General features: G+C 35.5%; 1 protein-coding gene across 1 annotated transcript in view; it reads right to left on the minus strand.

Moving 5' to 3' along the window:
* Positions 1 to 2,187: 2,187 nt before the first annotated feature.
* Positions 2,188 to 26,411, minus strand: part of LOC145470757 (uncharacterized) — a 32,950-nt gene continuing 8,726 nt past the window's right edge. Inside the window, exons 6-32 of the mRNA XM_081454591.1 lie at positions 25,254 to 25,285; positions 24,984 to 25,014; positions 23,430 to 23,461; positions 22,757 to 22,787; positions 22,138 to 22,169; positions 21,600 to 21,630; positions 20,846 to 20,877; positions 20,331 to 20,361; positions 19,554 to 19,585; positions 19,287 to 19,317; positions 16,617 to 16,648; positions 14,520 to 14,550; positions 13,884 to 13,915; positions 13,337 to 13,367; positions 12,547 to 12,578; positions 12,000 to 12,030; positions 10,425 to 10,456; positions 10,160 to 10,190; positions 9,733 to 9,764; positions 8,986 to 9,016; positions 8,530 to 8,561; positions 7,989 to 8,019; positions 7,415 to 7,446; positions 6,879 to 6,909; positions 6,112 to 6,143; positions 4,061 to 4,109; positions 2,188 to 2,276 (exon numbers count right to left, since the gene is read on the minus strand). Of these exons, the coding sequence (XP_081310717.1) occupies positions 2,193 to 2,276; positions 4,061 to 4,109; positions 6,112 to 6,143; positions 6,879 to 6,909; positions 7,415 to 7,446; positions 7,989 to 8,019; positions 8,530 to 8,561; positions 8,986 to 9,016; positions 9,733 to 9,764; positions 10,160 to 10,190; positions 10,425 to 10,456; positions 12,000 to 12,030; positions 12,547 to 12,578; positions 13,337 to 13,367; positions 13,884 to 13,915; positions 14,520 to 14,550; positions 16,617 to 16,648; positions 19,287 to 19,317; positions 19,554 to 19,585; positions 20,331 to 20,361; positions 20,846 to 20,877; positions 21,600 to 21,630; positions 22,138 to 22,169; positions 22,757 to 22,787; positions 23,430 to 23,461; positions 24,984 to 25,014; positions 25,254 to 25,285 (921 nt within the window). The 3' untranslated portion in view covers positions 2,188 to 2,192. The remainder of the gene's footprint in view (positions 2,277 to 4,060; positions 4,110 to 6,111; positions 6,144 to 6,878; positions 6,910 to 7,414; positions 7,447 to 7,988; positions 8,020 to 8,529; positions 8,562 to 8,985; positions 9,017 to 9,732; positions 9,765 to 10,159; positions 10,191 to 10,424; positions 10,457 to 11,999; positions 12,031 to 12,546; positions 12,579 to 13,336; positions 13,368 to 13,883; positions 13,916 to 14,519; positions 14,551 to 16,616; positions 16,649 to 19,286; positions 19,318 to 19,553; positions 19,586 to 20,330; positions 20,362 to 20,845; positions 20,878 to 21,599; positions 21,631 to 22,137; positions 22,170 to 22,756; positions 22,788 to 23,429; positions 23,462 to 24,983; positions 25,015 to 25,253; positions 25,286 to 26,411) is intronic.

A 26,411-nucleotide genomic window follows, 5' to 3' on the forward strand; every position in this document is an offset into this window, starting at 1 on the left:
CACCTGCCTGGAACCTAGCTGGCCTTACTTAGAGCAGTTCAGGGAGAAGGATTCTGCGCTAAAAGCCACACAGAAGAAGAACTTTGATAGACAACACTCTGCTACGAGCCTCCCAGACCTCTTGCCAGGAGATGCTGTCTGGCTACTCAGCAAAAAGGTTGAGGGGACTGCGGTAGATAAAGCTGGTACTCCTCGATCCTACACAGTCGCAACGCCAAATGGCCAGCTAAGGAGAAACAGACGCCACCTAAACCTCCTCCTTGAAACGCCCAGCGAAATGGAGAGCACACCTTGTGGAGAACCCTCCCCCTGTGAGAAGACTGACAGCCCAGTGTGCACTACCCCACTTGTTGACCCAAGAAGAAGTACCCGAAGTGGTAGAGAAATAAGAGTCCCATAACATTTCCAAGAATAGTTGCCTTTGGACTGTTTATTTGCTTTTTCACTTTGTTATCAAGCAGACTTGGTCATTTGTTGTAGTTGATAGAAACCTATAGTTCATAGGTTGAACTGATAGTTCCTCTCTGAACTTTTGAACTGCTTATTGCTTAGAAGGGAGATGTGATGTAGGCTGTTACGTAAGCCATTGTTTCCCAGAGGCCCTTGCGACATTCCGTGTGCTCGCTGCCATGTTGCTCGATTAAACGTGTTGTTGTTGTTGTTGTTGTTGTTCTATTCTGTCTCATACTCGTTTTTCTAGCAAACATTACAATGCTGTGTTGGTAACGGCCGTCTAGTTGACTGCTATGCTCGAGGCCGTCAAATTGGTTGTGTTGTTTGATGAAGTCCAGGAGGTTGATTTTTGATGTTGCAATCAAGCCTGTTGTGTTTATTAAGGCCGCACAGTTGGTTTTTTTTATGGAGATCAACCCATCTCAACTGTTGTATTGACTGTAGCAGTCAAGACCATTGTTTGGGTTGAGTCAGTCTAGTGGATACGTTGATGGGGTGGAGCTGGTGGAGGCAGTCAGGTCTGTTTTGGTCGAGGCAGTATAGCAAGTTGCGTCAGTGGTGTCAGTCCAGTTGGTTATTATGATTAGAGCAGCCTAGTCATAAGTGCTGCTTGAAGCAGTCGTCGGTTCAGTGTCCAGGTTGTTGCAGTCTTGTCAGTTGCTGTTGGTTGAGACAGTCTCTTTAGTTGACTGTGTTGGTCAACGCGGCTAGCTCGGTTGTGCTGGTCGAGGTAGTCTGGTTAGTAATATGCTGGTGGAGGCAGGATAGCTGGTTCCACTAGCTGAGGCATTAGAGTCGGTTGTGGTTGTCAAGCTAACGTAGTTTTTGGGTGGTGGATTAGAACTGGCACAGCGGAGCCTGAGATGGCAAACAGGACTTAATACAACTGACTTTGTGGGCTTAATTCAACTTGCCACAGGCCAAATCATTCTACACTGAAATACCAGTCAAAGCTAAACATTTGAAGAGGTCTGCCACTGGAAAACATCTGAAGGAGAAAACAACTTACTCACGAACAAGTTGAAAAGGCAGTTTTTCTGAAAAAGACTTGTCAAATTTGTAAAGATTTTCAATTTTGTAAAACAAGTTCTTGAAAACGATAAAAAGGAAAAGAAGGATTGAAAAATACACCCGCTAATTCACACTTCATAAAATTTCATGCCTTAACTTAATACTTGACTATGAATGAAAAAATGCTTACAAAATAGTTATGACAAAGGTCGCTGATTTTCATCCTAAACGGTCAGGCAGATAAAGTAAAATTGTCAACATTTATAGGAATACAAAAGTGCAGTAGAAAGAAGTTTTGTACAGAAAGAAACGATTATTACAAATTAAGAGAATGCTGCTAAAATAGTTTTGACAGAGGTGGTTGATTTTGACTGAATGTAAACAGTCAGATAGTTAATTAGATAAAATTATCGGCATTTCTATGATAACAAAAGTGTAGAGAAAGACGTTTTGTACAGAAAGAAAATGATTATTACAAATTAAGAAAATTCTACTGAAATAGTTTTGACAGAGGTGGCTGATTTTGATTAGGAATCAGAAAAAGTCTGATACTTATGAGTTGCTGTTGCTATGCGGCAGGTTGTACTGGGTTACATAGTACCAGTAGCAGGTCACCTGACCTGACCTGACAGTAACTCATGTTAATTAAATAAAATAAAATAAATTAAATAATAAATAAATAACTGAATAAATAAATAATTACAAAAGTAACATTTTCCAATTTCTTTTTAATTGCCTCCGCGTCTTCTGAATATACGGCTAAAAAATGCTGTCAGCCTTTTCCGAAACCCTGGCTGTCTCTTCTGGATTTTCTGACGGTAAAGAAATACGGTGCATGTTATACAGAATGCATCTTCATGTATTTAAAACGAGATATCTATGAAAATTCCTCAAAGTGATAGTGATGATGAATGGAATTAACGATCACTTCATAGAAATCTCGACGTCTTAATCCAATTGTTCTAATGGAATTCTTATTTAATTTACCTTGACTAACAGGTATTCAATTTCACGGGTTAGCAAAATTTGCATGGACTAAATTGTCATTTAACACTTGAGGTTGTTTGAGTGCGTTTTCTGTTTTCATTTTTTCAACGATTCAGTTTGTTAAAGCAGGAAACGAGAGAACGTCCATCTTTAATTATCCAGTAATGCTTGCAACCTTTTCTCTGAAACTTCCAAAAAACGTGACAACATATAGCTCCACTCATTGTACATGGATAGCTGATAATACACAACAGCTCAGCCAATAAGATTGCAGCATTTACATAAGTGACAAGTGAGCGACTAGACTTCAACTAAATCATAGATAGATAAATAGATAGATGTCTTCTTAACAGGCTTGCACTGTAATGTTAATAATTATCCACACATTCTGCTCCTTGCCTTCGAGAACGATATTGCGTCTGTAAAGTTCAGTGACACGGTCAATTTAAGAAAAATCATCATTGTCACCGTTTGACTGGATCTGACAGCAATTATTATCAATACTAGTAGTAATTGTAGATTAAAGAGTGCGTTCGGGTGGGTTTGGTATGTTAAAAAAGCAAAACTTCTAGGAACAACATTTTGTGCCTGAGCTGTTAGGTAGACGTGAAATTGGCCTCTCTCCAGCAGGGGCGAAGACAAATGAATTGATCGCAAAGCACGTGCATCCGAGAGGGTTTGTTCTCGTTTATACATGTATTACGTAATATTAGTTACGATCTGTCAGTAAAAAACACGGACTGTATTTGGTAGGCCGTCTTTGGTCCGCAGTCTGCGTTTTATACCTGAGTCCGTGTTTTATACTCAGTCCGTAATGCTTAGTCCGCAATTTATACCCAAGTCCGTGTTTTATACCTAGTCTGTAGTCCGCAGTCCGCAGTCCGTGTTTTATACTGTCCGCGTAAATCGGCACAAACGATGCCTGTTCCGTCGGTATGCGAGACGACGTGCTTTTATTACCAAAATTAGGGCAATTATTCTGTTTCCGAACACGACTTTGAATCGCCTTGGCTTTGGGCGAACAGCTACAGGGCATTTTCTCTTCCAAAACAATGAAACAGAAAACATGTTGGTGTACCAAAGCAATCCTGTGGAAGTTAAACTCTTTTCCTATGTTAACACTTTCGTTGGGTTTATGTTACATATTTTGCACACAGAAATCTAGGTCAGCGAAGTGAAACTACACATTTCCTCCTTCGATTTATTCTGCAGAAAGCAGCGTTGGTTTTGGTCGAAGAGAAGAGGGTACACAACACGCAGCCAAACTACAGCTTTCTGTTCGTACGGATAGTTGTACACATTTCGTGAAGACATGTCTGTAAGGTTTTTAAATGCCATTAACACTGACTTCGAACTTTAAATAAACAATTCATCCACCACAGTCCACTATTAGCTGCCTCGACGCTCGAAACTCCGCAATATTGCCTAACACTCTAAAGAAAGCACATGGACGAGCACGAAGATGATGTCATTCGCCTCTCAAGAATTTTTGGGGGAGGGGGGTCCAAATTGGTGTCCATACAAGGATACATACACAAAAACTCGAATTTTTCCGCATCACCCGATTAGAACTGTGTTCTCTCGAACGCAATTATGCAATCATTCTTACCTTCTTCTCAGCCAGTTGAGCAAGCTGCTCTTTCAACTCTTTGTTCTCACTGAAAATAGAAAAAAGGGGAAACACTAATGAGCCAAAAAATATTCTGGTACATTACAAATTGTAGATTAATTTAGGAATTGAGGTGTTGAAGTAACCAAGTAACACAGTTAGGTTTGAGGTTACGTGGTAAGTTGCTTAGTAACACATTCGGTCTTGAGGTGGTGTAGTAACATAAGGTGTTTGTATTAATTAAATCACTAGAGACAATATTATGTGAGACTGATAATACGCCCACTAGGCCAAAAAGTTCCTTAGAAACACAACGCAATGTAGGGTTCCTGAATAACACAATAAATTGTTAAGTTGCAAAATAATTGTGGACTTCAGCTAGCATAGTAGCACGTGTCTTCAAAGACAATTTATTCAAAATATTTTTGTTACAGAACCAGTATTCAACTAGTAGAAATCTAAACGCGAAGAGAAAGAAAAAAGACTGGTATCTAATAATATGTAACAAGACTAATAGTTAATAACAAACAGATGAGTGAAAAAAAAAAAATTACCATAATGATAATAACAATACAAAATGCTAGTAAAGAAAAAGTTTTTCACTGCCAACGTTGACGTTTCGTATGTACAACATACATCTTCAGAAGTGACCGTTAACTAGATTACAATCGAAATTTAAACGCGAAGAGAAAGAAAAAGACTGGTATCTAATAATATGTAACAAGACTAATAGATGTAAGATGTATGTTGTACATACGAAACGTCAACGTTGGCAGTGAAAAACTTTTTCTTTACTAGCATTTTGTATTGTTATTATTATTATGGTAATTTTTTTTTTTCTCTCCCGCAGACTCATCTGTTTGTTATTAACTATTAGTCTTGTTACATATTAGTAGATACCAGTCTTTTTCTTTCTCTTCGCGTTTAAATTTCGATTGTAATCTAGTTAACGGTCACTTCTGAAGATGTATGTTGTACATACGAAACGTCAACGTTGGCAGTGAAAAACTTTTTCTTTACTAGCGTTTTGTATTGTTATTATTATTATGGTAATTTGTTTTTTTTTTTCACTCATCTGTTTGTTATTAACTATTAGTCTTGTTACATATTATTAGATACTAGTAGAAATCTGTTCTCTGCTGCTGTAACGTTATTAACAATGCCCTTCGTATGACATTTAATGCTCCATCAGTCTTGATAAGTAACGATTCCAGAAAAATAATACGGAGTCGTTCACATACGTAGCGACTAGCCCGAAATCGAAACTCGCACTGGTCTTGAAGTCATGTGACTTCCTATCTCATGTGATCTCTGAATGTATGCAAATGCAAGGTAGAATCCGATTTTCAGATCGACAGAGTAACTGAGTTACATAATGAGTATTAAGGTAAATACACCAAAGTGTTGTTTTCTAGTTGGTACGATAAAAAAATAAGTTTTAACCGATAGTTGAGTCGAGTCTTGAGATTTGGAAAGTACACTGGTTGCTCAGAGGTGCGCTGAACATTTTATTGATAACTAAGATTCCAGCACCCCTTGCAGACCCTGCAAGGTGACTCAGTTCAAATGAAATCAACCACTGAAAAATGTCTAAAAACTAGCATTCATTCTGATCACAAATAATAGCCCAATACCGTCATTCGTGAACACATATCTACATTACAACTTGCGTCTATTTGCGACTCCGTTTGGCCAGGCCTTACGTGCACTTGCGTTGACTTGCGATGACTTGCGATGACTTGTGCTCACTTTGGTCGAGATCAAATTTGCACGCAAGTCGACGCAAGTTTTTCACCGTTTGGCCCCCCAACCCAAGTCAACGCAAGTTGAGTGACGTCTAGTAACCTCTTATTAGCCAATGAAATACAGGATATGTCTGCCTTGAAATGGTTTTTTTTTTTTGCGACCTGCGTGTACCTGCGAGGAAACTTGGGAGTCCGTTTGGCCACCCAACGCAAGTCTCTACGCAAGTTCAACTTGCGGCTACTTGCGACTACTTGCGAGTCCGTTTGACCAGGGCTTTACACTAAACCATTCAAGAAATTCCTTACCGAGAAAGGTCTTCAATGTCCCAATTCTTTTGCTGCAATTAAAAAGTAAACCATGTTTAAATGTTATATAGCAATGCAGTAAATGGAATCCATAATAAAAGTCAACTAATTAATCAGGCTTTCAGAGTTAATATTTAAACAAAATACTGCAGCATTCCAGTCAGATAAGTAAGGACTTTTGAATTAAAAATCCAGCAAGTCAGGCTTCACTAACTTCCCAAATTCAAACAGGTCCATGGGAAAATTCTAATGACTTGGTGACTTTCTAATGACCTGTTGGAATTGGCTTTTAACACCATCCCAATAAACCGTATTTATAACAGCGAAATTCTCTTCGTAAATGCAGGCTTATCGGTGAACACACTTAAAGAAAATCCAAACTTTAAGTCAAATATTTGTATGTTACTAAAACGCGATCGATCATCAGTCCCTTTTTCTAAAACAAAATTGTGTTAACCAAGGTGGAAAACGATTAGCCTTTCAAGATATTTTTATTACACGATATTCATTTCTTATGTTCTTTATAGCATTTGTCTTATAACTGCAAATTAACAAGATGTTTTTGCTTCCGTGCACCTAAATGCTACTTATGATCAATCACAGACATTAAGGGTTTTTTTCTCTGTCTTTCAAAGGTTGACTTTTCAAAGTTATGCTTAGTGACTTTTTGTATACGATAGTTCCCAACAAAACTGAGAGATTGGAATTGTCTTGTATCGGTCTAAGTAAATAAATAGACTGTGATTAATATACTTAAGTTCTCTTACCTCAAGGTCTTCTCTTGATTCACGTAGTTGGCTGAAAAAAAAAAACATATCGTTAATGAATATTTCTTTGTTAATTAGTGATTAATCAAAACAGCAGTTCAAAATTCCTAAACATTCTACCAACTATCAGAGACGTTTTACTTCATAAAACACATAAATGGTCACTGAATTGTATTGCTCTGCAGGAGAGAGTCTAAATGTGTTTTAACCGATAGCTGTGAGTTGCTCAAAGTTGTAACTGTCAGCCGAGTCTTGAGATTTGGAAAGTGTACTGATTGCTGAGAAGTAGGCTAAACATTTTACTGATAACTAAGATTACAGCACCCCCTACAGACCCTGCAAGCTGACTCATTTCAAATGAAATCAACTACTGAACAACGTCTACAAACTTGCATTCATTCTGATACTTGTCCGCCTATTCAACTGATCACAAATAATGACCCAATACCATCATTATCGGACACATATCTACATTACACTAAACCATTCAATGCGTTGCCTATACATAAAACGTTAAATCTCAACAAATTCTTTACCGAGAAAGGTTTTCAACGTCGTCATATTTTTCCTGCAATGAAAAAGTAAACCATGTTAAAATTTCATAGAAATGCAGTAAAGGGGATCGATATAAACGTAAACTAATTAATGAAGTTTTGATAGTTAATATTTTAAAAAAATATCGCAGCATTCCAGTCAGATAGGAAAGGGTTAAAAAACAGCAAGTCAGTTTTGACTAACTCCCCGAATTGCAACAGGTGCATAGGAAAATTCTAATGACTTGGTGACTTTCTAATGACCTGCTGGAATTGGCTATTAACACCATCCCAAAAAGACGTATTTATAACAGTGAAATTGTCTTCGTAAATGCAGGCTTATCAGTGAGTCGGCTTAAAGAAATTCCAAACTTTACATCACATATTAGTACATTACTAATGAGCAATCGATCATTAGTCCATTATTTTTTCTTTTAAGGTTTGACTTTTCAAAGTTATCCTTTGTGATTTTCTGTGGTTCCCATTTAAAAAACAACTCAACAAAAGTGAGAAATTGAAATTGTATTGTATCGGTCTAAATAAATAGACTGTGATTAGTATACTTAAGCGCTCTTACCTTTAGGTCTTCATTGGATACACGGAGTAGGCTGAAAAAGAAATCCATATTGTTAATGAATATTTTTTTTAAAATTATTGATTAGCCAAAAAAGTGGTTAAAAATTGCTTAACATTCTCCCAACTATCACAGACCTTTTACCTCATAAAACACATAAATGGTCACTGAATTGTATCGCTCAGCAGGAGAGAGTATAAATGTGTTTTAACCGATAGCCGCGAGTTGCTCAAGATTTCAACTGTCAGTTGAGACTTTGGAAAGTGTAGTGATTACTGAGATGTAAGCTGAACATTTTATAGATAACTAAGATTCCAGCCCCTAATGCAGACCCTGCAAGGTGACTTAGTTCAAATGAAATCAACCACTGAAAAACATGTGGAAACTTGCATTCATTCTGATACTTGTCCGCCTATTCAATCGATCACGAATAATAGCCCAATACCGTCATTATTGGACACATATCTACATTACACTAAGCCATCCAATGCGTCGCCTTTACATAAAAAGTGTAACGAAGAATATATCTCAAAAAATTCTTTACCGAGAAAGGCCTTCAATGCTGTCATATCTTTGCTGTAATAAAAAAGTAAGCCATGTCAAAATTTTATAGAAATGCAGTAAAGGGGATCGATATAAAAGTAAACTACATGTAATTAATCAGGTTTTAAGAGTCAATATTTAAACAAAATACTGCAGCATTCCAGTCAGATAGCCGAAAGGGCGTTCTGGTTAAAAACCCCGCCAGTAAGGTTTGACGGTGCATGGTAAACTTCTAATGACTTAGTGACTTTCTAATGACCTATAATGGGCTGTTACCACCATCCCAAAAAACGTATTTATAACAGTGAAATTCTCTTCCTGAATGCAGGCATATTACTTAACAGAGTTAAAGAAAATCCAAACTTTGCATCAAATACTAGTACATTACATTACTAATGGACAATCGATTGTTAGTCCACTTCTTTAAACAAATCTTGATCTACTTAGTTTCACTTACTGAGAAGAGTTTCTTGCTTTTCGTCAATTCTCTGAAAAGGAAAACCATAAGGTTAATGAAAATTTTTTGCTAGTGACTAATACCAACAGACTCTGTAACGTGACTCAACTTTAATGAAAGCAATCACAGTAAAGCGTCTAAAAACTTGCATTTTTCCATTACTTAGAGCTTGTTTCTTCTCTAGTAAAAATAGTGGTAAAACTATATCACACTGAACCACCCAATACATGGTCTAAGCATAAATATTTTAATGCAGAATATTATCTCAAGAAATTCTTTACTTGAAAAAAGTTTCAATCTTGATATTTCTTCAGTAAACATTCTATCAACTATCAGAGACATTTCACTTTATAAAGCACATATATAAATGTTCGCTGAATTGTATTGCTGAGCAAGAGAGAATCTAAATGTGTTTTAACCGATAGCTGCGAGTTGCTCAAGATTGTAACTGTCAGCTGAGACTTTGGAAACTTTACTGATTGCTGAGTGGGCTAACATTTTACTGATAAATTAGATTCCACCACCCCCTGCAGACCCTGCAAGGTGACTTAGTTCAAATGGAATCAACCACTGAACAACGTCTAGAAACTTGCATTCATTCTGGTACTTGTCCGCCTATTCAATTAATCACAAATAATAGCCCAATACCGTCATTATTGGACATATATCTACATTACACTAAACCATTCAATGCGTTGCCTTCAAATAAAGCATTTGATAAAGAATATATCTCAACAAATTCTTTACCGAGTAAGGTCTTCAATGACGATTGTCTTGTGCTGCAATAAAAAAAATAAAGTAAACCATGTCAAAATTTTAAAGAAATGCAGTAAAGGGGATCAATACCAAAAAAAATTATTAATCAGCTTTAAAGAGTTAATATTTAAAAAACATACTGCAGCATTCCAGTCAGATGGGAATGGGCGTTCTGGTTAAAAACCCTGCCAGTAAGGTTTGACGGTGCATAGGAAACATCTAATGACTTAGTGACTTCCTAATGACCTGTTAAGATGGGCTGTTACCACTATCCCAAGAAAAACGTATTTATGACAGTCAACAGAGTTAAAGAAAATCCAAACTTTCCATCAAATATTAGCACATTATATTACTAATAGGCAATAGATTGGTAGTCCGTTTCTTTAAAAAAAATCTTGTTCTACTTAATGTCACTTACTGCCACGAGCGCCTTGCTTTTCGTCAATTTGCTGAAAAGGAAAACCATAAAGTTAATGAAAATTTTTTCCTGGTGACCAATAAAAACAGATTTTGTAACAAGACTATATTCCAATGAAAGCAATCACTGTAAAGCTTCTAGAAACTTGCTTTTTTCCATTACTTATATCTTGTTTCTTCTCTAGCAAAAATAGTGGTAAAACTACATCACACATGCACTAAGCATAAATATTTTAATGTAGAATATATCTCAAGAAATTCTTTACTTGAATGAAGTTTCGATCTTGACATTTTGATCCTGCAATAAGGAAGTAAACCATGTTAAAATTATATAGAAATTTAGTGAATGGGATCAATGTAAAAGTAATTATCTAATTGATGAGATTTTCGGAGTTAATATTTTAAAGAAATGCCAGTGACACATCAAAGGCTTTTCTCGTTAAAAACCGAGCAAATGAGGTTTGACTAACTTCCTAAATTGCAACAGGTGTATAGCAAAATTCTAATAACTTGGTGTCTTTCACATGACCTGTGGAAATTGGCTATCAACACCATCCCAATAAAACGTATTTAAAACAGTGAAAATCTCTTTGTTAATGCAGGTTTAATTCAGTCAGCAGAGTTAAAGAAATTACAAACAGTCAATCAAATATTAGTACTTAGTAATTAACCAATCAATCGCTGGTCCATTTTTTTTTTTAAATCCTTATCACCGAAGAGGAAAACCTTAGCGTCTCAAGGTAATTCTAGTTGCAAGAAATTTGTTTTTTGCTCTTTGTAGGATTTTTCACATAACTTCAAATGAACAAGAAGTTTAGGCTTAAGGGCCCATTAACTGATCTTTTCGAGCCGTTGCTAAGGAAAATTTATTCTCATATAATCTGATCATTTTTAGTTAGTTCAGAGTTATTTCATGTGTTTTAACTTTTTCATGATTAGTAACACTAGTGATGACGTCATCAGGCCACGCCCATGGTCATGTGACTAATACCGAAAAAACGCAAAGGCTCCCAGGCAAATTACTTTATCGGCATTTTTTTCATTGATTTAATATTTTAATTTAAATTCTCATTACGCTATGCATAGATTTTGTTTCATTTCTAAAAGGTCAGATTTTGAGAGAATTTCAAAATATTAAAAAATTCGTAGTTTTCTGAAAAAAAGCACGATCTTTAAAAAGGAATGCATAGCTATCTTTCCAACCTTGGCTTTGATTGAAATCCATTGAAAAAGGCTGGATTTAATGAAAAACCGCGTTTCCTTTAGTATTTTAAGAAACCGGAAGTGCACCCGATATATATTGGAAGTTACCCCATCAGCGCGTGCGCAATTTACACTACCAGCACACTTCGGTAAGATCAAACAAAGCCACACGGAGTTAGTTTTTCTATTTCTATTGCTCTTGTTTTTCTGTCTTTTTCTTATTTTGTCTCTGCTTGTACTTTTTTTACTTTGCATTTTGTGAAACACAAAGAAAAACATCTAAAATGTAAGCGAATTTGGAAGTTATTGAGTTATTTTTATTTTCCGCGCTCAGGCTGACGTAAGTAACCGGAAGTGAAATTTCACCTCCTTAGCAACGCGCGCGAGCGCGCGCATAAATCGGTTAATGGGCCCTTAAGTACACCAAAATGCTCCTTATAATCAATCATAGCAATAAATGGTCTATTTCTGTCCTTTGGGGTTTGACTTTTCAAACTTTGCTTAGCGATTTTGCCATAGTTCACATTTACAAAAACAATTCAACAAAAGAAATCGGAGTTGTCTTGTATCAGTTTAATTACATATATATACCCCGGGATAGAGACAATGATCAATATACTTAATATAAGCTCTCTTACATCAATGACTTCCTGAGATTTACCCAGTTGGCTGAAAAAAAAAGTCCACATCATTAATGCATATTTCTTTGTTAATTAGTAATTAGACAAAACAATAGTTCAAAAATCCTAAACACTCTACCAACTATCAGAGACGTTTTACTTCATAAAACACATAAATGGGCACTGAATTGTATTGCTCAGAAGAAGAGAGTCTAAATGTGTTCCAACAGATAGCTGTGAGTTGCTCAATATTTCAACTGTCAGCTCAGACAAGATTTGGGAAGTGTACTGATTGCTGAGAAGTAGGCTAAACATTTTACTGATAACTAAGATTCCAGCACCCCTGCAGACCCTGCAAGGTGACTCAGTTAAAGTAAAATCAACCACTGAACAACATCTAGAAACTTGCATTCATTCTAATACTTCTCCACCTATTCAATTGATCTCAAATAATGATCCAATACCGTAATTATTGGACACATCTACATTACACTAAACCATTCAATGCATTGCCTTTACATAAAACGTTTATTATATGAAGAATCCATCTCAACAAATTCTTTACCGAGTAAGGTCTTCAATTTTGCAATTCTTTTGCTGCAATTAAAAAGTAAACCATGTTAAAATGTTATATAGCAATGCAGCAAATGGGATCCATATAAAGGTCAACTAATTAATCAGGTTTTCAGAGTTAACATTTAAACAAAATACTGCAGCATTCCAGTCAGATAAGTAAGGACTTTTGACTTAAAAATCCAGCAAGTCAGGCTTCACTATCTTCCCAAATTCAAACAGGTCCATGGGAAAATTCTAATGACTTGGTGACTTTCTAATGACCTGTTGGAATTGGCTGATGACACCATCCCAATAAAACGTATTTATAACAGTGAAATTCTCTTCGAAAATGCAGGCTTATTGGTGAACACAGTTAAAGTAATTCCAAACTTTATGTCATTTATTTGTATATTACTAAAGAGCGATCAATCGATAGTCCTTTTTCTAAAAGCGAAATCATGTTCACCAAAAAGGTAAACTCTAGTCTGTCGAGATATTTTTACTACACGATATTCGTTTCTTATGCTCTTTGTAGGATTTGTCTCATAACAGCAAATTAACAATATGTTTTTGCTTCAGTGCACTTAAACTGAATGGTACTTATTATAAAATCATAGACATTAAGGGTTGTTTTCTATGTCTTTTGAGGTTTGACTTTTCAAAGTTATGCTTAGTGATTTTTCTATAGTTCCCATTTAAAAAACAATTCAACAAAAGTGAGCGATGGGAATTGTCTTGTATCGGTCTAAGTAAATAAATAAGTTGCGATTAATATACTTAATATACTTAAGCTCTCTTACCTCAAGATCTTCTCTTGTATCATGGAGTTGCCTGAAAAAAAAAACATATCATTAATGAACATTTTTTTGTTTATTAGTGATTAATCAAAACAGCAGTTCAAAATTCCTAAACTCTCTACCAACTATCAGAGACATTTTACTTCATAAAAATCCTAAATGGTCACTGAATTGCATTGCTCAACAGGAGAGAGTCTAAATGTGTTTTAACCGATTGCGACGAGTTGTTAAAGATTTTAACTGTCAGCTGAGAGTTGAGATTTAATTTGGAAAGTAAACTGATTGCTGAGAAGTGGGTGAACATTTTACAGATAACTAAGACTCCAGCACCCCTTGCAGACCCTGCAAGGTGACTCAGTTCAAATGGAATCAACCACTGAATGTCTAGAAACTTGCATTCATTCTGCTACTTCTCCACCTATTCAATTAATCACAAATAATAGACTAACACCGTCATTATTGGACACATATCTACATTATACTAAACCATTCAGTGCATTTCCTATATGTAAAACGTTTAATATAGAATACATCTCAACAAATTCTTTACCGAGAAAGGTTTTCAATCTCGCCCTCTTTTTGCTGCAATAAGTTAAGAAAATAAACCATGTTACAATTTTACAGAATGCAGTAAAGGAGATTGATATAAGACTAAACTAATTGATCAGGTTTCTAATGACCTGTTGGAATTGGCTATTAACACCATCTGAAGGAACATATTTATAACAGTGAAATTCTCTTCACAAATGTAGGCTTATCAGTGAACAGAGTTAAAGAAATTCCAAACTTTACATCAAATTTTAGTACAATACTAATGTGCAATCAATTGTTAGTCCATTTCTTTAAAAATATCTTGTTCACCAAAGTGGAAAACGACTAGCCTTTCAAGATATTTTAACCGCACACTATTCATTTCTTATGTTCTTTGTAGGATTTGTCTCATAACTGCAAATTAACCAGATGTTTTAGCTTCAATGTACAAAAATGCTACTTATTATCAATCATAGACATTAATGGTTTCTTTCCTATGTCTTCTGAGGTTTGACTTTTGAAAGCTAATTGCTTAGTGATGTTTCAATAGTTCCCATTTGAAAAACAATTCAACAAAACTGAGAAATTGGAATTGTCTTGTATCGGTCTACTAATATATAAATAGACTCTGATTAATCTACTTAAGCTGTCTTACGTCAGAGTAGTCTGCGGCTTCATGCAAGAGCCTGAAAAAGATATCCATATCATTAATGAATATTTCTTAGTTAATTACAATTAGTGATTAATCAAAAGAGTAGTTAAAAATTCCTAAACATTCTACCAACTATCACAGATGTTTTATCTCAAAGAACAAGTAAATGGTCACTGAATTGTATTACTCTGCGAGCAGGAGAGAGTCTAAATGTACTTTAACTGATAGCTGCGAATTGCTCAAAGTTGTAACTGTCAGCTGACACTTGAGATTTAGAAAGTGTACTGATTGCTGAGGACTGGACTGAGCATTTTACTGATACTGTAACTGTAACTGTCTGGGTTAGATATTAGTGATGTTTCTGTTGGATCATATTTCAGAACCTTATGCGTCAGTTTTACTATTTGTCTGTGTGCCTAAGTTAAGTGCGTTTCGGCAGGTCTTTTTTGCAGGGTGCAGGTTGCAGGTTGAAACTTAATTATAACTGGAAAACTGCTGGCACTTAAAAGAAGATGTACAGGTGGTAGACTTACCGTGACTGTTACATGATGCAGTTTACGATCGCTCAGAAAGGTGGCTTCCACCTAAGTGCCAAACCCGCCGAAGCGATGGGAGGAGAGTATATTCCTATGATTTTAAGCCTGCAATGAATTCTTGTTTTTGAAGAAACATCTGAAATATCATCTGAAATATCTGCTGAATTTGGTTTCTTCCTTGTGAGTACCAAAATGAAAGCACACTGAGCTTGTGCTACTATATTCCGAAGGTTAAAATCTTATATTATTCCATTTCTTTATTTATTTGCTTCATTTGTGATGGCAATCTTCTGTTGTTAAGGGAAGTGTGGGTTACACTTCTTGTTGACGCTACGCCTAGAGAATTCGAACTCACACTCTGTTGAAGAGACTCGAGGAGCCTGTCAAGTATTAAAAGATTGAGCGAGGTTCGACTAGAAAAATAAACAAAACTACATGTGAAGAAGAGCCGAGCAATAAGAAAAATACAGGACAGAATATAAAGGCTTACAAATGTTTCCTGACTGTAGCGATGATGGTGAAGCTAGGTAGAGTATAGATTCCGCAACAATATTAACTTGAAGCTATAGAAAAGGTTGAAAAGATTGGCGCGCTAGGAAACTGTAGCGTTTAAGTATGGTCCTAATTCGCATACATAAATGGCAAGCTAAAATAAAAATTCACATGTGGGGTCCTACAGGAAGAACCGAGCCAATTCTGGAATCGATGGAAACATCTGTGGAGCGGCCATTCAGATGGCTTTGAAGAGATGTCACTTGTCTCGGCGTATTGATCGATAAGTAATTATAACGCATTGATCGTGTTTTCACTATGTGAAAGAGGTGAACTACTTTATGTAAGAACCCCTGACGAGTATATAGGTTATTAATTATTTTTAGTGCCAGCGGTTTTCCAGTTATAATTAAATTTCAACCTGCAACCTGCACCTGGCACCCTGCACCTTTCGTCGGTTTATTTATAATTTAGTTGTTTTTGCCTTTTTCTGCATTCGTGTGTTTATCATATCCGATTATTGTTCGGCTTTGTCATTTCGTGTCGCTTAGACTAGATGTTTTACTTGTATTTCAGTTTGGCAGTTTTGAGCACTGGATCATTGTAATAAAGATAATCGTTGCAATCAACACAAAGTCCAGTGCTCTTGATCAGTGCTTCAAAGTCCTTCAATTTGTAATTCTCAACTTGCGGTAATCGCGCCTGGAGTCAGTTACAGTAACTAAGATTCCAGCACCCCCTGCAGACCCTGCAAAGTGACTCAGTTCAAATGAAATCAACCACTGAACAACGTCTTGAAACTTGCATTCATTCTGATACTTGTCCGCCTATTCAACTGATCACAAATAATAGCCCAATACCATCATTATTGGACACATATCTACATATTTACAGTAAACCATCCAATGCATTGCCTTTACATAAACAGTGTAATGAAGAATACATCTCAACAAATTCTTTACCGAGAAACGCTTTAAATGCCCTCAGTTCTTTGCTGCATTACACTAAATCATAAAATGTGTTGCCTATAGATAGAAATTTGTATGCAGAATGTAACTCAGCAAATGTTTACCTCCAGAGATTTTGGAGTGAATATTCACGTTCCTGCAATAAAAAAGTAAACAATATGTTCTAATTAATATATGTATGTTGAGTTTTCTCGCATGTTCATTGTTGATTGTTTTTTACGTAAAATCTATTGAAGAACTTGACAGACGTGTAGATCACATGACTGGCAATTTGTTTCTTTATTATCTAAAACAAGTATATTCCATTTTGCAGTGCGTCTGTTCAGTGCGAATGTGGCTGTCTTACGAATTTGCTAAAACTTGGGTGTTAAAATTATGACTAAATACCTTCACTCCAACACAATCATGGATTTGGTTACCATGTTTACATCGCTGTTGCTACCCAGCAGTTCAGACCACAAAATTAAAAAAAAAAAACTTTACACAAATGCTGTAAAGGGGTTCCATATAAAAGTAAACTAATTAATCAGGTCTTAAGAGTTAATATTTAAAAAACATACTGCAGCAATCCAGTCAGATACATGTCGGAAAGGGCATTCTGGTTAAAAACCCTGCTAGTAAGGTTTGACCATGCACAGGAAACATGTAATGACTTAGTGACTTTCTAATGACCTGTTAAGATGGGCTGTTACCACCATCCCAAGAAAACGTATTTATGACAATGAAATTCCCTTTGTAAATGCAGGCTTATCAGTGAAGAGAAAATTCCCTTGTAAATGCGGGCTTATCAGTGAACTGAGTAAAAGAAAAGCCAAACTTTCCATCAAAATATAATATTAGTACATTATATTACTAATGGGCAATCGATTGGTATCTCGTTTCTTTAAAGTGCCACTGAAATGAAATTTTCGTACTCTCTTTTATTAGCCCAATTTACACTTTCAAATGTGCTTAAAATAATGGTGAACTTTACTTCTGTCAAGTCCTAACGGTAAGTGCTTATTTTAGCTGCTGAAATTGACTTTTTGGAGCAAAACTGTGTCTGGGCTCTGGAACCGAGTTTAAGGACCTTGTGACGTCACTGGTTGTATTCATGCAAGAAGTGCTATAGATTCTCTCTTGTTTTCACTTGATTTATTTAAGTTTATTCTTCATATTGTCGATACCTACTAGTTTTCTACCTTGTAATTTCAGTCCAACCTTGACAGTAAATACACATCATAAATGTTGGAGGGCGCCAAAGAATGTAGATTCACCAGAATGAATGCTACAGATTAGAACAGCTCAGAATACTTTTCGAACATCTTGAGTACTCGATTGGAGATTTCGAAGACGAGTGTGGGAACTTTTGTATCATGTCCTGAAGCCTAAACACGATATTTCGTCATCTGTTTTTAGCCTGGTTCTGAAATTTGGATTCTCACGTTTATCTATTAACAAGGTCTATTAACAAGGTTTGAATATACTAGTATCCTCGGCAACTTTACTGCATCAAAAGCCGTAAGTGCATCAGCCATCCGCACAATCACGAAGTTATTAACGGTCCATAAGCTTTGAGTCGAGTACTTCTTTGCACACAGAGAGCATCTTTTTATGATACTAATAAGTGAGAGTTCTTGTGGTAGACAAAATGTATCTTTGAAAATTGTGATCCGCAGCAGGGTTTGCTTTATCGCCACATACATATCAGTGTAAACAAAGTGGAAATTTCGCTTCTCTTTCACACGTATCTCCCAATTGTAATATTTCACGGCCGATGGATTACTTTGAGTTCTTTAGCACATACTTATGTCTATGATCTTCATTTAATAGTATCCAAGTTCAAAGCAATTCATTAAAACGTCACTAGTTTACACTCCTTTCGAAGGTTTATTAACCAGAATTTGAACTAATTTGCATATATGACCTTTCACCACCGACATTGTCACACTTTCTCTCGTTTCCTGAAAACATACCAGTAGGGTCATGGCAGCTTAGTTTACCTTTTAGTTTAAATTCACTCCCTCATATAAAAGAAGAGGGTTTCGTAAATTGTTGCTATTGTGATAACTTGTAGGATGTAACAGATACAACTAGACTAAAGGTCACTGTGGCACAATTTTGTCCGAGGTGAAACTCACAAAGCGTCCGGTTTCCTCGAAGTGAAGCAACTCGAAAACTCAAAGCGTTATTGCAGCGATTCGTGCAGCAGCACTTCGGATAATATTTTCAAAAGCCGCTTTCTCTTGTTTTCATGTCTATTTTACTTTATGAGTGTAGATATTGTTTAATTGAGTGCTGGCCATTTCACCAAGAGTCCCAATCTTTTTGCGATTTAAGAACTCCCGCTCGTTTGCTTGCTTACATAAAATATCCTGCAAATATCCAATTAAATAGACTGAAAAGCCCCAGGATCGACTCTCCACCTCTTCATGTCTAAGGCTACTGTTATTATCTGCTTTACAGCCCTGAGATGTCCTGAAGATGTTTTTTGGGGGGCTTCGAACAGTATTCTCTTCTCCCATAATCACTCCAAATTTTCAGCGCGGCATGAGAGTAATACAACCAGTGACGTCACTAGGCTGTTTGGGCCATGCTAAGATGGCTGCCAATTTTGGACTTAACCAGCCAACTTCGAACAGCTGAAAAAGCAGTTTTCGCTTACCGTATGCGGAAAAAAGTCCACAGTGTTTCCAAGTAAGGTTGAAACTTTATTACTAAGCAAAAATCTCACATACGAAAATTTCGTTTCAGTGGCACTTTAAAAACATCTTGTTCTACTTAATTTCACTTACTGTCACAAGCCTCTCGCTTGTCTTCAATTTGCTGCAAAGGAAAACCATAAAGTTAATGAAAATTTTTTCCTAGTGACTAATAACGTGACAGACTCTGTAACGCTACTCAACTCCTATGAATGCAATCAGAGTAAAGTGTCTAGAAACTTGCATTTTTCCTTTACTTATATTTTGTTTCCTCTCTAGCAAAAATAGTGGTAAAACTACATCACACATGCACTAAGCATAAATATTTTAATGTAGAATATATCTCAAGAAATTCTTTACTTGAAAGAAGTTTCGATCTTGATATTTTGATCCTGCAATAAAAAAGTAAACCATGTGAAAATTATATAGAAATTTAGTGAACGGGATCAATATAAAAGTAATTATCTAATTGATCAGATTTTCAGAGTTAATTATATTTTAAAGAAGCGCCAGTAACACATCAAAGGCTTTTCTCGTTAAAAACCGAGCAAATGAGGTTTGACTAACTTTCTACATTGCAACAGGTGTATAGCAAAATTCTCATAATATAGTGTCTTTCAAATGACCTGTGGAAATTGGCTATTAACACCATCCCAATAAAACTTATTTAAAACAGTGAAAATCTTTTTGTTAATGTAGGCTTAATTCAGTTAGCAGAGTTAAAGAAATTACAAACAGTCAATCAAATATTAGTACACAGTAATTAAGAGAGCAATCGTTAGTCCATTTTAAAAAAAAAACCTCATCACCGAAGAGGAAAACCTTAGCCTCTCAAGATAATTTTAGTTGCATGAAATTAATTTTTTGCTCTTTGTAGGATTTTCGCATAACTTCAAATTAACAAGATGTTGTGGCTTAAGTACACCAAAATGCTACTTATAATCAATCATAGCAATTAATGGTCTATTTCTGTCCTTTGAGGTCTGACTTTTCAAACTTTGCTTAGCGATTTTGCAATAGCTCCCATTTACAAAAACAATTCAACAAAAGAAATTGGAGTTGTCTTGTATCAGTTTAATTGTGTATATAAAACTCAGGAAATAGACAATGATCAATATACTTAGTAAGCTCTCTTACATCAATGACTTCCTGAGATTTACCCAGTTGGCTGAAAAAAAAGTCCACATCGTTAATGCATATTTCTTTGTTAATTAGTAATTAGACAAAACAGTAGTTAAAAAATCCTAAACACTCTACCAACTATCAGAGACGTTTTACTTTATAAAACACATAAATGGCCACTGAATTGTATTGCTCAGAAGAAGAGAGTCTAATTGTGCTCTAACTGATAGCTGTGAGTTGCTCAATATTTCAACTGTCAGCTGAGACGAGATTTGGAAAGTAAGGATGACTAAGATTCCAGCACCCTCTGCAGACCCTGCAAAGTGACCCAGTTCAAATGAAATCAACCCCTAAAGAACGTCTAAAACTAGCATTCATTCTGGTACTTCTCCGCCTATTCAACTGATCACAAAAAATAGCCCAATACCATCATTAGTAAACACATATCTACATTACACTAAACCATTCAATGCATTGCCTTTACATAAAACGTTTACTATATGAAGAATCCATCTCAACAAATTCTTTACCGAGTAAGGTCTTCAATTTTGCAATTCTTTTGCTGCAATTAAAAAGTAAACCATGTTAAAATGTTTTATAGCAATGCAGTAAATGGGATGGTTTTCAGAGTTAATTTTTGAACAAAATACTGCAGCATTCCAGTCAGCTAAGTAAGGACTTTTGACTTGAAAATCCAGCAAGTCAGGCTTCACTAATTTCCCAAATTCAAACAGGTCCATGGGAAAATTCTAATGACTTGGTAACTTTCTAATGGCCTGTTGGAATTGGCTATTAACACCATCCCAATAAAACGTATTTATAACAGTGAAATTCTCTTCGAAAATGCAGGCTTATTAGTGAACAGAGTTAAAGTAATTCCAAACTTTACGTCAAATATTTGTATATTACTAAAGAGCAATCAATTGTTAGTCCTTTTTTTTTAAACAAAATCATGTTCATCAAAGAGGTAAACTCTAGTCTGTTGAGATATTTGTATTACACGATATTCAGTTCATATGTTCTTTGTAGGAATCGTCTCATAACTACAAATTAACAAGATGTTTTTGCTTCAGTGCACTTAAACTGAATGGTACTTATTACGAATCATAGCCATTAATGGTTTTTTTCTATGTCTTTTGAGGTTTGACTTTTCAAAGTTATGCTTAGTGATTTTTCTATAGTTCCATTTTAAAAAACAATTCAACAAAAGTGAGCAATGGGAATTGTCTTGTATCGGTCTAATTAAATAAATAGATTGTGATTAATATACATAAGCTCTCTTACTTCAAGGTCTTCTTTTGATTCACAGAGTTGGCTGAAAAAAAAAACCATATGGTTAATGAGTATTTCTTTGTTAATTAGTGATTACTGGTAATCAAAACAGCAGTTCAAAATTCCTAAACATTCTACCAACTATCAGAGACATTTTACTTCATAAAAATCATAAATGGTCACTGAATTGTATTGCTCAGCAGGAGAGAGTCTAAATGTGTTTCAACCAATAGCTGCAAGTTGCTCAAAGTTGTAACTGTCAGCTGAGTCTTGAGATTTGGAAAGTAAACTGATTGCTGAGAAGTGGGTGAACATTTTACTGATAACTAAGATTGCAGCACCCCTTGCAGACCCTGCAAGGTGAAATCAACCACTGAGCAACGTCTAGAAACTTGTATTCATTCTGCTACTTCTCCACCTATTCAATTAATCACAAATTATAGCCTAATACCATCATTATTGGACACATATCTACATTATACTAAACCACTCAATGCATTTCCTATATGTAAAACGTTTAATAAAGAATATATCTCAACAAATTCCTTACCGAGAAAGGTTTTCAATCTCGCCCTCTTTTTGCTGCAATAAGTTAAGAAAATAAACCATGTTACAATTTTACTGAATGCAGTAAAGGAGATCGATATAAGACTAAACTAAATGATCAGATTTCTAATGACCTGCTGGAATTGGCTATTAACTCCATCCGAAGAAAACATATTTATAACAGTGAAATTCTCTTCGCAAATGAGTTAAAGAAATTCCAAACTTTACATCAAATATTAGTACATCACTAATGTTCATTTTAGTCCATTTTAGTCCATTTCTTTAAAAATATCTTGTTCATCAAAGTGGAAAACAACTAGCCTTTCAAGATATTTTAATTGCACGCTATTCATTTCTTATTTTCCTTGTAGGATTTGTCTCATAACTGCAAATTAACCAGATGTTTTAGCTTCAGTGTACAAAAATGCTACTTATTATCAATCATAGACATCAATGGTTTGTTTTCTCTGTCTTTTGAGGTTTGACTCTTAAAAGTTAATTGCTTAGTGATTTTTCAATAGTTCCCATTTGAAAAACAATTCAACAAAACTAAGAAATTGGAATTGTCTTGTATCGGTCTACTAAATATATAGACTCTGATTAATCTACTTAGGCTGCCTTACGTCAGAGTAGTCTGCGGCTTCATGCAAGAGCCTGAAAAAGATATCCATATCATTAATGAATATTTCTTAGTTAATTATACTTAGTGATTAATCAAAAGAGTAGTTAAAAATTCCTAAACATTCTACCAACTATCACAGATGTTTTACCTCAAAGAACAAGTAAATGGTCACTGAATTGTATTACTCTGTGAGCAGGAAAGAGTGTAATGTAAATGTAATTTAACCGATAGCTGCGAGTTGCTCAAAGTTGTAACTGTCCGCTGACACTTGAGATTTGGAAAGTGTACTAATTGCTGAGAAGTGGGCTAAGCATTTTACTGATAACTAAGATTCCAGCACCCCTGCAGACCCTGCAAGGTGACTCAGCTGAAATGAAATCAACCACTAAACAACGTCTTGAAACTTGCATTCATTCTGATACTTGTCCGCGCCTATTCAATTGATCACAAATAATGATCCAATACCATCATTATTGGACACATTTCTTCATTACACTAAACAATCCAATGCCTCACCTTTACATAAAAAGTGTAATGAAGAATACATCTCAACAAATTCTTTACCGAGAAACGCCTTCAATACCCTCAGTTCTTTGCTGCATTACACTAAATCATAAAATGCATTGCTTATAGATAGAAATTTGTATGCAGAATGTAACTCAGCAAATGTTTACCTCCAGAGATTTTGGAGTGAATATTCACGTTCCTGCAATAAAAAAGTAAACAATATGTTGACTCTACTTAATATATGTATGTTGAGTTTTCTCGCATGTTCATTGTTGATTGTTTTTTACGTAAAATCTATTGGAGAACTTGACAGATGCGTAGATCACATGACTGGCAATTTGTTTCTTTATTATCTAAAACAAGTATATTCCATTTTGCAGTGCGTCTGTTCAGTGCGAATGTGGCTGTCTTACAAATTTGTTAAAACTTGGGTGTTAAAATTATGACTAAATACCTTCACTCCAACACTAAACATGGATTTGGTTAACATGTTTACATCATTGTTGCTACCCAGCAGTTCAGACCACAAAATTAGAAAAAAAAAATTTTACAGAAATACAGTAAAGGGGTTCCATACAAAAGTAAACTAATTAATCAGGTCTTAAGAGTTAATATTTAAAAAACATACTGCAGCATTCCAGTCGGATAGGAAAGGGCATTCTGGTTAAAAACCCTGCTACTAAGGTTTGACTGTGCGTAGGAAACATCTAATGACTTAGTGACTTTCTAATGACCTGTTAAGATGGGCTGTTACCACCATCCCAAGAAAACGTATTTATGACAATGAAATTCCCTTTGTAAATGCAGGCTTATCAGTGAACAGAAAATTCCCTTCATAAATGCAGGCTTATTAATGGACAGAGTTAAAGAAAATCCAAACTTTCCATCACATATTAATACATTATACTAGTTGTACCTATCAGTAAGTGCCAACGAGTGAAATGAGTTAGTAAACAAGAGTCAATTGAATTTTGTAATATTTATTTGGGATACTTCTAGTATACCAGGTGTTAAAATCAATTTATTTCAGTTAATGTTTCAAATTATTGCTGCAAATGAACACAACGTTGTTTATTTTTCAACTCAGTAAGTGAACAAAACGCTGAACACTTTTTTTGTATTTTTAAAGATCATACGTGTTATACTTCCAGTATAACAGGTGTTAAAATCAATTTCTTTTCCCTCGTTCAGCGATTATTTTGGTATACATCTTGGATTTGTTGTGATTGAATCGTACAATTGTTAAAGCTGAACACGACCCAAGTTGTTTTCTGGAATGAATTCGAGGTTGTTTATTTGATGCAGGGTAATGCTCGGGATTTGTTTGCCATCTGTTTGACAAATTATTTCAGTAAGATATATACGCATCAAAAAGTAGAATGGTAGCCAACATAATCACCCAATGAGCTGAACAAATATCAAAGCCTTGTCACGTCACAAAGAAAAATAGTGTTCTAATTGGTTCATGCGATATATTGACAACATCCAGCTACATCCTAATATGGCCTAAAAAATATCACTGACGGAACTGGATTACACATAAATTGAGCTGAAAGATCTGAGATTTTTTCTGCTTAGCCATCAAACTACTCACGGCTCTATATCCTGCCGCCTCAACAGGCTGACGTTTTCACTCGCCTGTCTCGTTGGCAATTACTAATGGGCAATCGATTGGCAGCTCGTTTCTTTAAAAAAATCTTGTTCTACTTAATTTCACTTACTATCACGAGCCTCTCGCTTGTCTTCAATTTGCTGAAAAGGAAAACCATAAAGTTAATGAAAATTTTTTCCTAGTGACAAATAACAATGTGACAGACTCTGTAACGTGACTCAATTCCAATGAAAGCAATCACAGTAAAGTGTCTAGAAACTTGCATTTTTCCTTTACTTATATCTTGTCTATTCTCTAGCAAAAATAGTGGTAAAACTACATCACACATGCACTAAGCATAAATATTTTAATGTAGAATATATCTCAAGAAATTCTTTACTTGAATGAAGTTTCGATCTTGATATTTTGATCCTGCAATAAGAAAGTAAACAATGTTAAAATTATATAGAAATTTAGTGAACGGGATCAATATAAAAGTAATTATCTACTTGATCAGATTTTCGGAGTTAATATTTTAAAAAAGTGCCAGTAACACATCAAAGGCTTTTCTCGTTAAAAACCAAGCAAATGAGGTTTGACTAACTTCCTAAATTGCAACAGGTGTATAGCAAAATTCTAATAATTTGGTGTCTTTCAAATGACCTGTGGAAATTGGCTATTAAAGTGCACCTAACCCCAAAATTTTTTTTTCGCTAAAACAAATCTAGACTTTATTTGAAGCATTTGGGCGAAGAAATTTTTGAATTTGGTTGAATCCTCGATTTCCTATGCCCTTTAAAAGTCGCGATTAAGTGTTTCACGACCGCGTTTTAGGGAGTCTGGGGCGGCGGTACCTGATGACGTCTACCCAGGAACCAAACACAATAGCGCCTCAGTCAACTCACTGTATTTGCTCGAGAAAACAGAATGCAAAACTAATCGTTCCGATGTATTTTGGGACTAAAACGTACAAGTTTTGTCTCAGAATCATTTCTTTTTCGTCACTGGAGTCAGAGTTAAGTTTCGATTCGGAAGGCTCCGAAATAAACTTCGATCGAGCACGTTCAACAACTGTGAACTCACTGCTTAAAGCTTTGAGAGCAATTTGCAATATTTCAAGCGACGACGGGGAAGACGTCTTTGCGGACAAGCTGCTTGTATATTAGGAATGGAAAGCTAGATACGAAGTGGAGGAGCAGGCAAACGAACAGCAGGAAAGAAAACTCAAGGACTGCTTTGGATGGTAATTTCGTCAACTAAACATAAGATTCCCACGCGTGTTTATAGCCCGTTTACATTTGTCCTTACCGAGAATGTATTTTGTCAAGGTTCTGTTAAATCCAGTTTGTGTTTTACTTTCAGTTGAATGCTTCATGTTTATAAGAGCGACGTACGTGTTGCAGTTTTTGAGACTTGATGACCTCCAAAACATTGGCTTCGATCGATTGAAAATCGTATTGTTTGGACCTGTATTTTTGAAGCTGCAGGAAGCAAGGCGGAAGGAAACATTTCATACAATTACCGATTTCACATTGTCACATGTTTTAAGTCGTAACTC

This window comes from Orbicella franksi, chromosome 2 (assembly GCF_964199315.1).
Source record: "Orbicella franksi chromosome 2, jaOrbFran1.1, whole genome shotgun sequence".
Lineage (NCBI taxonomy): Eukaryota > Metazoa > Cnidaria > Anthozoa > Scleractinia > Merulinidae > Orbicella > Orbicella franksi.